The sequence below is a fragment of the Eufriesea mexicana genome, unplaced genomic scaffold (assembly GCF_001483705.2).
Source record: "Eufriesea mexicana isolate 0111107269 unplaced genomic scaffold, ASM148370v2 scaffold9405, whole genome shotgun sequence".
Classification (NCBI taxonomy): Eukaryota; Metazoa; Arthropoda; class Insecta; order Hymenoptera; family Apidae; genus Eufriesea; species Eufriesea mexicana.
The window spans coordinates 304,597-319,189 of NW_016917148.1; the positions used below are offsets into that span (position 1 = coordinate 304,597).

At 36.8% G+C, this 14,593-nt stretch overlaps 1 protein-coding gene across 3 annotated transcripts in view; it reads right to left on the minus strand.

Annotated features, from left to right (window-relative positions):
* numb (NUMB endocytic adaptor protein) overlaps positions 1–14,593 on the minus strand; it is a 134,798-nt gene that overhangs the window by 50,374 nt on the left and 69,831 nt on the right. For 2 of the 3 annotated variants that reach the window (XM_017907883.1, XM_017907884.1), the window contains exon 1: positions 3,305–3,595. The exons of the other annotated variant lie outside the window; for it this stretch is intronic. In XM_017907883.1, coding sequence (XP_017763372.1) covers positions 3,305–3,379 — 75 coding nt within the window. In that variant the 5' untranslated portion in view covers positions 3,380–3,595. Of the gene's footprint in view, positions 1–3,304; positions 3,596–14,593 lie in introns of those variants that run through there. 3 annotated transcript variants of the gene reach the window in all.

Sequence of the window (14,593 nt, forward strand, 5' to 3'; positions counted from 1 at the left end):
TATTCACGTTGCGTGCATTGCCTAGTAGCCTAACTAGGCCTCTCAGCGTAACCTAGAGCCTTTAAAGCCTTGGTATGTTATTATATGTATATACTATAGAGGATTTGTAACGAAGCGACAAATTAATGAAGTAAAATGATCGTACAATGTATCAAACTGAAGCTACATACATGTAAAACAATATAGTCGAAGAACATAAATTTAGAATTAAAATAAAATAAATACAGCTTGATTAATATACCAAAAATATAGGAAAGAGAAATATAGGCAATCCGATAAAAAGTTTTTAATATCGTAAAAAATTGATTAAATCGTGATCGAGGGCCATAAACATAGAACTAAAATAAAATAAGTATAATTGGATTAATATGTGAAAAATATATGGGGAATAAACATTAATGATTTATTGAGAATTCTGTAATGCCCCGAAAACTCTATAAAAACACGATCAAAAAATATAAACGAAGAATTAAAATAAAATTAATACAGCTGAATTAAGACATCCAAAAGGTATGAAGAATAAACATGGATAATTAAATAAAATGTCATTAACACTATTGAAACGTGGTCAAGGCGCGATCAAAGAGCATAAGTAAAGAATTCAAATTAAACTAGAGATAATTAAGACTAATTCGACAAAATTGTTGAAATAACGAATATTCATAATTCCTTAAAATCTGTTCAATAAAACAATCAAAAATATCACTAGAGCGTGACCAAAGAGCATGAAATAACACACTTTATCGAGATCCATACATCATAAAACATCCGACCTTGATAATTAAAATCTTCGAATTTAATTGAAAATCCGAACTTGACAACCGAACTGTACAAACTTAATTGCGACTGACAAATCATGAAACATTCCAATTTCGAAATTCACAAAGTAGTCACTTAGAACTTAATTGCATTTAAGATCCCAGGAATAACTAAAAATAACGTCACATTGACACCTGACAGAACACGAACAAAGACAATGGAAATAAAGGAAAGAAACAAAAGACCACTCGATCAAGAGTCGACAATCGACTAACCTCGAAAACATCTTTGTTTGCGCGCCATTTTCAAAAGACAAGAATTTCCAGCCACTCTACCAACATAACGCACGTCGGCTACCTGATAATGTAACGTGCGAAATGTGTTTGCCATATCGAGCAAACATATCAGAGATGAAAAATCCACTTATTCCCGTTTTCCGCTTGGCGAAGAAGGAAAAGAAAAATGGCGGAGACAAATGGAGGCAAATCGAGCGAAAAACTCGAGGGACCTGAAATCTTGAGGATAAAGCGGAAAGTATGCGACCTTCGTCGTGACCTCTACAGGACCAGTTCCATCCAGGCCACAAACATACCTATCCGCCCACGATGAAGACGAGACCGAATTAATACTTGGCCGAATCGAAGAGGGACAAAATTGGACGTTGTCGAGACTAATATTTCATAGAAATTGTTTAGCTTGGGCGGATAATGGAGATCGGCTTTTCTGCCTCTGACAGATTTATTGTATTAGAAATTTTGGTTTACATATGCTTATTTTCCCCGATATCTTTCTCCGCGACTTTCTGATTTTAAGTCGGAAATGTAATTATTTAAATTGGAAGCTGCAAAAAGAAATTTTTTAAATAAGAAGATAGTAAATGACATTTTGTTAAATTGGGGATATAAATAGGAATCTTTTAAGTAAAGGGATGCAAAATGTGATGTTTTTCAATTAAATGATGTGCAAAGTGCAATTTTTAGATGCGAAGTGTAATTTTTATGATTAGAATCTTTTTTCTGTGACAAAATGCAACATCATATAGGAAAGAACAATTAAATTATTCCGTTTCAAAAGGGATCTGTTTTCCAACCATTTTGTGGTACTTCGGTATTACAAAAATACAAAATGGATTACAGCTTATTTAAAACTGTACTCTCCTATTTATTTAAGAATTATTTACCCTTTACACAAAGATATATATATATATTTCAGGAGAGCATGAAATCGCTCGTTTCTCTAAAAACATACTGGTTTTCACTAGTTCTCGTTAAAAGCCATAATCGCAATTTATTTTGCAACCTTGAAAGCGCGTCCTTATAAAACGATTTGATGTCACTGCAAAATAATTTTTCCTACGCTTTAATGCTTCAGTTATAAATGAGATACAAGGAAAAACTAGGACATCGCCTGATAATTTAGGAAAATGAGTAAAATCTCAAAGACGAAAGGAGCGCAACGTGTTTGCTATCATAATATTTGTACCGAATACGTAATTTACAGCAGACTTTGAAATTTTCCAAATATCGATTATATTGCACAGTGATATCATGTCAGTGGGTAGTCTGGTAATTATCTTCAGGAACGTTTATTATCGTTTCTGTATAGCGTTACGTATTTATAGTCTTAATAAAATCTAGAATGTAAACAAATGTATCTCACGTTTATCGCGAAATAAAAGTCCTGATTTTTTCTTTTCCCTTTTTTACTAAAAATCACCAGGTATATTCTCAGATTATTTCAGGGTTATAGCAATACGAGTAGCTATTTTGATAAAAGAGAGTGTCGTATCGCGAGCAAGAGGAGAGTAGAATATTTTCTACAGAGAACCCTCAAACAACTATGCAAAAAGTAACAAACTACAAAAAATTGGAAATTATATTTATACTATATAATTCCATATTTATTTTACTTAAATTATTTATATTTATTTCTATCTATTCCATCAGTACCAATATTAATTTATAAGGATTTAAACCTGCGCATAAAAGAAATTAAACTACATTTATTTCCACCTATTTAAAGCTACATGGAAGCATGTATTTACTGAAATATACCTATATGTACAAAAGTCGATAAAACACTGCTTTCCTAGCTAACGTATGTTAGTCGAAAATAAAATTAGCTAAATAACATATATTCTCTATAATCCCTGGATGCAGATAAAACACCTTGTAATCCTCGTTGTAACCTACGCTTTGAAACCGTTGGAGCAATCACAAACAAAATTACCCATCCCATTGCAACGCGCCCGTAACAACATAAACCACCCCTTCTGCACAGGAAACTCGTGCAACCTCGTATACATCGGTTCCAAAAATTCTCGCCAAGGTAATACTTGCAACCTTCGGCAGTTAAGCATAGTAAAAGGCCGAAAGCGCGAGGCGGAGGGTGGAGACTTCAAAGGCCAAACGACTCTATACGAACTGCACGCGTAACAAGCAAAATATCGCGTACGTTCGATTTAACGATATTGCATCGAGAGGCGTGCGTCACACGTGGGCATCTGCGAGAGTTATCGTTGACGTAAAACAAGATCGCAACATACCGAGAGGCGAAGACCATTTCCAGCATGGCTGGTAGCTCTCTCGAGCGGCTGGTGGGCGGACGGGTGGTTTCCCATTTCTCTCTGCCGTCGATGTTTTCACGACGCGCAGTAGCGACCGCGTCAAGTATCCAAACACAACGGCCCGTGCGTCGTCGTTCGTTGTTTCCCTCCGTGCACGCACAATAACGATATCATCGAACGTCCGGACACTCGGCTCGACGTCTTCGTCCAAACACGTCTCCTTGATCGCTCTCTGTTTTCAAGCCGTTACTGCTCGCCGAGAAACCGTTTCTTCACACCATAATACTTCTTATTATTAATAATCTCTCTATCCCGACGAATTCCAGTCAAACTTGCAATACCGTCACGATTATCGGTAAACTCACGTACACACGCGTGCACGTACCTCCCTGTCGTTATTCGATCGAGTTACCACGAATTCGCTGGATTGGATAAGATACCGCAGTGTCTAAGCGAAGGTGCAGCAGCACTGAGAAGGCGGATAACTGTGGGGGTTTCCCGATCGACCAAGGTACCGTCACCGAACAACCGAGTTCCATCGCGAGTCTCCACACGCCTATGCACCCTCTATGTGCGCTTCTATTTATCACTGACACCAGGTGCTCGACTGTGTCCACTAGAACACGCGACACCGTATTCTTTTTTCCTCTTTTCACTTTCCTTGTGGCACTCTGTCCTTTGCGTTTCTCTATGTCACCGTTGGTCATACGATTTTCTCACTATGCACCTCTCCTCTGATCACGAATCAAACTTTGATCGAACTTGGATCGAACAGCAACGAAGGTATCGTAACGAACTAACTTGTCCCTCGACAAGCACTCGGTGAACGGTTTAAACACGCGTGGCGGCGCTACGTTACCAGAAGCCGGCCGGTAAAAATGTACACGTATCAGGAGAGATCGACGAACGGCCGAAGACCAGTGTCGCTTCTTCTTTCTTCCCTTCTTACCGCGAGCTCACAGTTCAAACTGGTCGTACGACTTGGTGGCTGACGTCACGAACTCTACCTAGAGTGGGATCCCACTACTCTCTCTCGGTTTCGCGTTCGTCGTCTCTCTGTTGTCTGGCTTACCTTACGACCGGTGGGGAGCGACCGTATCCTGTTGCTCGTTCGCTATTCGCGCGATACTCTCCGCTTTTGCTTTCCGACCATCATCGCTCGTGTGTTCTCCCCGTGGCTCGTTATTTTTAATCGATGACGAATTCTTCCACGATTATTCACTCTCGGCTGCGAGTTCGCGCTTTAATCCCGCGTTGTCCCTTTGCACCGTTTAAGACTTCGTCGAGAGTTCGCGTGGAGAAGTTGTTGAATCGCCTCAGGAGCATCTCGCTGAATCAACACTCTCTTCCTTTGGCTCCAACAACTACTCTCGACTCCATTTCTTCAGTCTATATGCTCCTTTTAATTACCACCGGCCGGTTTCTCGCGAGAGATATTCGTAAGTAGGTATGGAAGCGATTCGCTAGGGGGCAGGGTGAAATTTCGTCTGAAGTTGTCGATGTTGCTTGCTCAATGGCCGAGAACCGTCAACCAGTGGTGGATTAACTGTTCCGCGTGCCTACGAACGATATCGAAAGCCTTTCAACCACGTCGACAGGAAGCCGTTATTCCAATGCAATTCCGTTTCCTCGCTATGGAATATGTACGAGCGTTTGTTCCGATTGACTACGCCTATCGTTTGATGCGACGATTAATGGAAAAATGTCGACTCGAGTGGACACGTCTTTTTGTTCCTCGGTCACGAAGTTGACTCGTCGCTGGAACGTCGTGATCGGAACAGAAAAGGGAAGAATCGTTTATGAATTATTTAACTCGATTATCCTCGACCTCGTTGCGCGCATCGATTAAGGCGTCGACAAATATTCCGTCATTGTCTAACGTAATTTTTTCCTTTTCTTCGGAGTCGGCGTAGTATCATTGATGTACATATATCGACGAATGATTTCATTAATACGAGATCGAGAGAAGGAAGACTTGTCCGTTGGTGGATGTTTAACGCGATTATCATCGGGCACGTTTAGCGTGTGCTGGCTAATGAAGCGGCGGAGCAGAGCCACGGTTCGAGTTCCCACGTTTTTCCGTTAGAACTGCCGCCGTCACGCTCCGGCTACTTCCGGCGACCCCACCGGAACTGCAGTGTACGTTTGATCTGTCGCATCGACGAATCGACCATCATCCATAGAAACGAGCCATGTTACGTATTATTTTCCATGCGACGATACCGATCAGATGTATCCGTCGAATTACCGATAACGATTGTCGATAATTCAATTCCCCAACTTGCCACCGCAACTCTGTATCTTCGAACGTGAAAATTTCCGATCTCTTGGATAAACGAACACACCGGGAATACACTAGATGAACTGGGGAATGTTTAAATAAAACGGTTGTTTCCCCTCGAAGCACTTCCGCGCCACCTGGTGAAGGTATTGTGCCTGCGTGTAGCCATTCGACAGTTAGAACACTGTTTATCGGCACAGGGAAAAAGATACGTGGAGAAAAATACGATGGAGTTATCGGTCGCGTTTGCCGTCACTTTCGTCACGATCACGGGTAACAGCATCAGGTGAATGCGTTTCACTTTCACTGAACAACGCGAAGCAACGGAAAAGCTCGACAAGACATACACGTACGACCTTCCGGTACTTCGGCACAAGAGACGTGCGAGAACCCCCCCCTGAAACACTCGGGACGCGAATGCCGTAGTTCAAACGGGCCCATGTCTCTCTACCCGGGTCCTACGGTGCGCCAGGGCTGTGTCTATCTAAATTGGCGCCCTATGTACTTCATCAAAGTTAGTTGCTACAAGTTTATGGCGGTTACTTCGATGTGACGAGTTAGGTTCGAGTAAAGTATAAGAGAAATAATAGATACGATGTTTATGGGTTGAAATGGATAAATAAATAATTATATTATTATTATTTGTAATATCGCGCGGAGGGAAATTGTTATAAATTGTTAGAATTTATTTTTCTTGCATATTTGTTAAATATTAATCAAGTTAAGCGTTGCCAATGTTTTATATGGTATTTATAAAAATCTAGATATTATGTAATTATGTTTAAATAAACGATCACTTCCATTTTGTTATTATTCTTGACGAGTAACATTATTAAGATTTAAATCTATATAAATCTAGAGTATTTGATATAACTAATATTCCGTTCCTCCGTAAATGACTTTATTTTTATAATTTGTTTCAGTTTGGATCGACATACGAACAAACATTTATAAAAATATTTTATTTCTTATTAATTACATATTTTTAATCTCGGCTATTAAATTTATAGACTTATTTATAGAATTTATTACTGGATATATTTAAAAGTTATATGTTTATTAAAAAAATTCAATATACCCTATACTTATAATTATCTAATAGTATATTCCAAGAATAATTTCACTCCTCGATCTAAAGACTTTCCCGAATTGTTTAATAACCATGTCATTATCAGAATCTAAAGTTTCATTAGGTCCAGATCGTATCTGATCCTTTTCGCAAAATCGATAATCACCATATTTGTTCCTTTCTCAAAAACATTTACCAAATACCGAACAAATTTTCCTCAATTCGCGGAAAAACGTTTCTTTCTTTCCCCGGTGGCCCGAAACTCAATCATCGTCCCTGTTTTCCGTCCATTTAGGTACGAGCACGAGTCACCCCCCACTCCAACGTAAAACCGTGAATGTTCCACTCCGGACCCAGGTACCTTTTCCTACTCTGAAACGTGCCAGGGCCATGCCAAGTGTCCTCGGTGCCTCAGCGCATCTCTCTGTCCGCCAAACTCGAGTTCGCACCGCGAGAAACCGGTTTATCGTACGATTATGCGACTCGAACGGGAGATGCTGACCAGCATCGACGAAGCCTCGACAAATTAACGCGATCAAATGGTTCCACGACTCGTAGCGTTTTTGCGATATTCCTCCATCTCGGAGTCGACGTTTCGAGAAGATCCAAAGGATGGCTAGAGAACTAGGGTCAGACAGAGCCGAGATCCGGGACTGGTGCTCGAAGTTTACGGTGGTGAGGAGTGCAGCTGCTACGGCAAATGGTCGTACATCTGCTGAGACACGACTCGGAGAGGTTCACCGCGAAATCCAACCGGGTTTCCTGCGTTTTCAGATCTTTCGACGGAGATCCTCCGTTGCCTTCTTCTGGGGGGTAGCAGATTAGGAAGTTGCTGTTACTGAAGTTACCATGTGTGACTGTCTTATGACAAAATGATAGCACACCATATGATCACCAGAGTCCCTCCAGTAACTTGGAAATACCATATCAAATTTGATTTCACTGGAGAACCTTAATAGTTTATGATACCTTCGGATATTTTCCTAAATGTAATAAAGATTCCTTTTTCTCATTTATCCTCTAAACCTGGGATGCTGGGTAATTTTCGTAGTAGGACTTAGTACAGGAAAATGTGTAAAAATATTTTATTCTCCGACCTCGTTGATTCCTTCTTTTCCTTTTTCATAGCTCACATATGCAAATCGAATTTGTATGGAAAATGTAAATTGCGGCTAATCTTCTGTAATACTAAGGGAAGAATATTTTACATAGAACTGTATGTAACATTTGCATATATTACATTGGTCTTGAAAAACCATGGAAATTATGGGGTGTGCTGCGTCATTTTGTCGCATACTGTAATAGTAGCAGTGTTTGGTAGTTCGTGGCAGGTATAGTTTTCGATATTTCAGCCATTCACAGGCCAAAGTGGTTAAATCGACCTGAATTTTTCAAAATTTTGGTGTCAAAGCTGGTGTTTAATTTTCTATATTTAAAATAAATGTCTACTTTCTATTTTCCACGACTGACCAATTTGGCGACCGAACGACTCATTTATGATTTCATTGGACCCAATAGGCTATGATCATCATGAAAAGTGGTCGTTTATATGTTTATTAAACAACCCTGAGCTTTTAGACATGGAAGACGCTTTGAAAGTGTCTCTTACTGAAGTTTCATTAATAAACCTTTTCGTTCTCTTTTTTATTTACTTCCTCTTTTGAGTTAGATCCAAGTGCTTGGAAACATGACAGTCTTGTCAGCATAAATTACAATCTCGTTATTCTCTCTTAAAAATTTGTGCTTACGGCTAGACTAATTATCGTTGCTTTTAAACATCCGAAAAGTCGTGTGAGACCATTTGTCCAGTTTTTTGATTTTCTTTGTAGCTTGCATCGAACGGGAGATGCTTGTACAACGTGTACCTAATTTATGAGCAACGAGTATGCTTTGACCTGTATCAGACTTAATTAAAGTCATTGTTTGATAAATTCTTTTCATCAAGCACGTGATTAGTTCATTTTCTTGACAGAAACTTTTTATCTAAGTCACAAGCTGTATTACATATTCATTTATTTTATTCTCTCTAGCTGATACATCGATGTTAAAAGCAGCTCGTGTTATCTCAGGTCAAAATTTAAATTCGTGAGATACTTATCTGGTATTCGATTAACCTGTACTTTAAATTCATGTATAGTAAATTGTTGTATTTATTTTATTTCGAAATTGGATATCAATGATATTCACTTGCATTTAGTAAGTAATTGTAAGTAGTCAAAGGTATTAAGGGAGTTTAAAATATCTGGTATTATCAGCTGCAGGGCAATTATCCATTATGAAACTATTTATAACGACGATACTTCCATTATCTTCTATGTCATTAACTGTTGTTTCTAGATTATATTTCTACTAGAATTTCATAAAACCAATTATTTGTTTAATGTTTATCAATATCGCAATATACGTGTATATTCGATATACTTGAATAAGTACTATATGAATTTGGTTTATATTCATCATTCACTCTGCGGTAACTTCTGTATGTATAATTTAATAATTCATTTATTATTAAAATTATTTATAAATTTGTATATACGTATATCCCACATATTTGAATAAATGCTATACGAATTTAATACATATTTATCATTCAACATTTGTTAACTTCCTTGTACTTTATTCCTCACTCTCTAAATCATTTCCACTCCTCGTATCTCTCTTTGTCTTTAAATAATATTCCCCATAAATTAACATACTTTCGCGTATAGAATGCGTCTTCATAAAAGACAGAGTTGCGTTCCCACGACGTAACGATGGATCCTGTATCTCTGAAAGACCGACATGATCAGGGTTCCCAATAATAATAATAATTTCTCGGATTTCTTTCTCCTATCTGAAAAATTTATCCGCGCATCGTTGACGGTACAATGAGAAACGGTAAACAAGCGTATAGATTTGCACAAATTTCTTTTCAATCGATTCGCGAGCCAAGAGAAAGAAAGCGTTCCCTTCTCACTTGACATTTCTGGTTGACACGGAACGGGATCAAGTTCTATGAGAAAAACGCGCGACGCAACATGCAAATAAGGCATTGAGGTGACTGGCTTCAGAAATTCAAATTTCGCTCGGTCGCCGTCACGATTCCAAGATTATTGTTCGACATCGTCGATGATTTAAACTCGAATGTAACGTAGTACGATTGGGGTTAGAGCACGTACAAATTTCGCTGTGCACGGTAACCATTAGGAAAGTTAAATGATAATAAATATGGATTTACTCTGTAATTATAAGAAAAATAATATTAATTATAAAACAGTAATTATAATAAAATAATAATAGTAATATGATAATTAATATTATTATTATTATTGTTGTTGTTGTTGTTATCTAATAATAAAACGTAGATTCTAATTAATTTTAATTCTAATTAAATCCTGCCACACTTATGGAAATTTCGAAACCTATTATCACCAAGATTTTCAATCTTCAGAATCTTAGTCTTGCTCAAACGATTATGCTATAGGCTCTCCAGATATTGTAATATGTAATAATTATATTTATTCGATAATAATTTGTGAAGTTGTGACATTTGTGAAATTTGGAAATCGGATATATAAATGTGAAAGAACGAGTAGTGATTGATTGCTATGAAAGTGTGATATTCGGACTAACGAGATTTTAAAACTTGTTTTTTCTTTTTTTTTGCGTACACTGTTCCTGACGGTATTGTCAACGCACGTTCCACAGCAACTTCCCTTCACAATAACCTAATTTGAATCTGGTTGAAAATTTATGGAATGAATTATACCGAACAGCGTGAACAATACAGCGTGTATTCAAAACATGAACTGGAAAGCTGATTGATTGAAGAATGAGACTGTATTGGCATCCGATAAGTTTACAAAAAGCCGTCTGGAAATATAAATCCTTCCAAATCCACTGGAAACTTTATTTTCAACATTTCACCCGTGGCAAAATAAATGTTATCTTGGGAAAATGTGATACCGACAGATCAGTACATAGTTAATAAATTTCGTCTTTTAGAACTGTAATTATAATTATTTTACGATTATAATTATTCTGTGTTATCTAATTGACAAAAATTATTAATTATGAACAACCTTCGACTGAAGGAAATAAATTCAATGGGTTTGGAATATGTTTATGGTACCAATAATAAAGAACTGGATTATTTGATTACTGAATAAAATAGAAAATACAAATTTTCTTTACATGTTTATTGTGAAATAAATTCATATTATAAAATATTTATTATTATTTTTTTTATTATATCTCCTTTGTTAGTTACATTTTGTTATTATTGTCACTAAAAACTAGTTGTATTTATTTACCTTTTCAATCTCTCGTTCATTCATCCAATAAATTCCCTTACAACTGCTATTTAAAATCTTATTATGCACGTATTGTCATAATTACTATCATATAAATTTATTTAATACAAGATATTGTTACTCGTGTATCGCCATAGTAATTGTCAAATAAACTTGTTTATTCCACAAAATACACACGCTGTCCTTATCTAACAGTGACTCACATCGCAATATCTACGAAACGTATGTTAACAATTTTTAACCTAAAACCTGTTCCAATTCGCATGAAGCCTGGCAGAGAAATAATCAATAATGTAATAAGTGTAGCTGTAAAAATGCCCATTTCTAAGATCCTATCACACCTTTGGTCCCGTTACGCTTCAGCTATATGTTTTGAGATTATTTCCAAGTACAATACTCATGAGACAGGCAACCAGGACTTCTAAAATTTACAATTGCACATTCGCGTGCATAAAGAACCGCGATAAAGACAGAGAAGAGATTTTCCATGGATTATTCCATATAACCACGACAGTGCTTTAGTACTTTAGAAGCATTATTCTAACGAACCAGGTGTTATTTTCGTAGTTTCAACTACACTGAAATGTCAAGCTTGAAACGAGAGTTTGTCGTATTGCAATTACCAAACTAGACCGAAAGTAGAATAAATTATGAAATTCTCAGACAGTTTTTATCAGTCCTCAACTGCTATTATAGACAGGGACGCATTATACTTTTGAGAATTCAGTGTTATCCGCTCTCTTTTCACCGGAACTGCAATTTGCATTTTAACTTTCAGCGAAAGGAAGTCTCTGCACGACAATTTCAGAAAATTAAGAGTATCCGCAATTTTATTTCACGAATTTATAATTTATGCAAATCTATCAAAAGCACTGTTCCTGCGTAACGATTCATATAACACCGATTCTTTAAGTACGTAATAGCATTACAGTACTTATTACTCTGATATAATAAATATCGTAATAAATATCTGAAGACTAGGTATCGATAATTAAGAATTAATTAAAAACATACTTCTTCCTATTTTTCCATCATGTTTCCACAATAATAAAAATTCCATTATAGTCTCCTGCAATCACCACGTACAAATTTGCGTGACAGTCAACACGTTAACCCTACATTAACACTAGATTTACGTGAATTTGACGGAAGGGTTGATCCAATTATACGATGGTAACAGATTTAGTTAACTTATATCAAGACTGTTAATATAATATATAATTGCTTTTAAATTAAACTAATCGTTAAAAAGGAAAACACATGGTTTCCTTTACCTGTCAATTTGACAGTTGTCCTCAGAAATAGGTACACAGATAGCGTCCGTAAACTTAGTGTTAATTAACAAAGAAAGAAAAGAATTGACAAATATCTATAAAATATCAACCTGCAGATTTTAGGCCCCCAAATGATTTTTCCATTAATTGCTATAAATTACCATTAAACCTTTAATCAAACAAATCAATTTAGAGCCAAACACTCTCATTGGTCATTGAACAAAGCCATCAAAAAATACAGTCAACGGTATGTTTACCACCATCACTACCAAAATGGTCAAAATGACTTGTCTCGGATACTTTATTTACACAATTTCTGAGAACATTTAAACTGCTTCTGACAAAATTTAGCTGCCTTTCATTCAGATCGAAACGCAATAATTTATAGTAATGTTCCTACCTCGTACCACTACAATTATCCTCATTCGAGTAAAATATATGTAACTACTCGTTATGGGTCCGCAGTTCTAATGTTAAAATAGCACAACGACACGTGACCTATCGCAATAAAACAATTCTGTACGTTAACTTGTGTAAACACTGTGATCGACCTCGCAGCAAAACTAGCAGTTGTGAGTGAGGTTGAATAAGTGAAACTCATTTGTCCTATAATTGTGCAATATATGAGAATATTTGAAAAAGTATTTAGAAGAATGTGCCACAATGAAACAGCTGTCTGGGGAGTATCAAAGAGTGAACACGTAAATGTAATCGTTATTAAGAGTGAGTGAGAAGAAACTTCTGACAAGAGTGCACGGATTTCTCATTTTAAATAGTTTATTATTTAAATATTTTAATTTAAATATACTTTGTGAGTCAGTCGTTAAAAATATTATATATATAGATATTATTGGCCATTCTACCCACAGCAGTTGCCATTCTCCCATATAAGAAAAGCTACGAGTGCAAGGGGTTAAATAATTTATCAATAAATATCGACGTCTTGTTAAACAGCTATTTACGCGTTAATTACAAAGAAAGACGGAAATAGGGTGACCCTGGGGCCTGAATGGCCGCGTTTCTTCAAGCAGCTGCGCAGCCATGATTTACTTTTCGTAGCAAAGGCAACTACGATCGAGTTGGAAGAAAGAAAGTAGGCAGCTGCTCTCGGTTTCGTGCTTCTTTGCTACTCCTCGATGCGATATCTAAACACAGGAAACTCGCTGTCGTGCCCCACGACCGTGTCGCGTTATAACAATCAACAGTGCAAAATTAATGCTCGCCGCAAGATCAACTCGGAGAACGCCAAGTCGTTCACATACGAATGGATGCTCGTGGATTTTCGTCATTCGAACGGTTAACGACAAAGAGAGGAAGTGACAGTACACTTTATTTCTTCGTTACGGTTGCAAATTATGCGGGACATTTGCATATATCAAGATTTTTCTTCCTGGTGAATCTGTTCGAGCGAAATCTCATACCGGAGTGACTGCTAAAAAGAATTTAGTTTTAATAGCTTTCATTGTGCCCTGTGAATTGAATGTAATTCTTCAGTCAATTTTCTAACGCGTTTTAATGATCAGTGGGACTTGAATGATTTCAAATTGTTTCCAATCCCAAGTTGCTAATTTTTTATTAATTATGCCGTTGTTGTCAAGATTCGTGGGAAATATGGTCGAGCCACGTAATTGTGGGAAGAATTTTATTATCGATTGTCTCTAATGATTTTTATATCACAGAATAGGAGGTCTTATAGAGAACATTACAGGATCTTGCAGGAATCGATGAAGGGTTTTCAAACACGAAGACAAAGGAAGAAGATATTAATTATCTTTTAGATACGAACGATGGAGAAATATATTGCATAGTAAGTACTTATTTCAATAAAGAATAATCTACAGTAATGTAATCTACATACAGTGGCAGACAAAAAGAAAGTTCAAATGTTAGGTAGGTTAGGTTGCGAAGGAATACCATAATTTTGGAAGGAACACCATATTTTATAACAGCAAGGAATTTTACATAAGTTTAATTACTTTTATTCATATCTTATTGATATTTATTGTACTATGATTAGTGTAAAAGTTACAGATACTCGTATGTATAATTGCTAATTTTCAACTTTCTTTCGTCTGCCACTGTATAAGCACCATAAAGATTCACCTATCAAAACCAAATCACTTATCACAAGTTTCATCTTACCAGCCTTTACCTTTACGATCCTACCGAAACTCTGGAACTTGTCAGGTAAATACCCGATCCCTTCACGTTTCGCTCGTCAAACACGACGTAAAGGATGGTCGTACCTTAATTACAAAGTAGAACTAAAAATGAAATGCATAAGGTAATCGCAAAATAATTTCCATTAATAGATGGTATTACTACGAATCTGGAAATTTCATTTTTATTTTG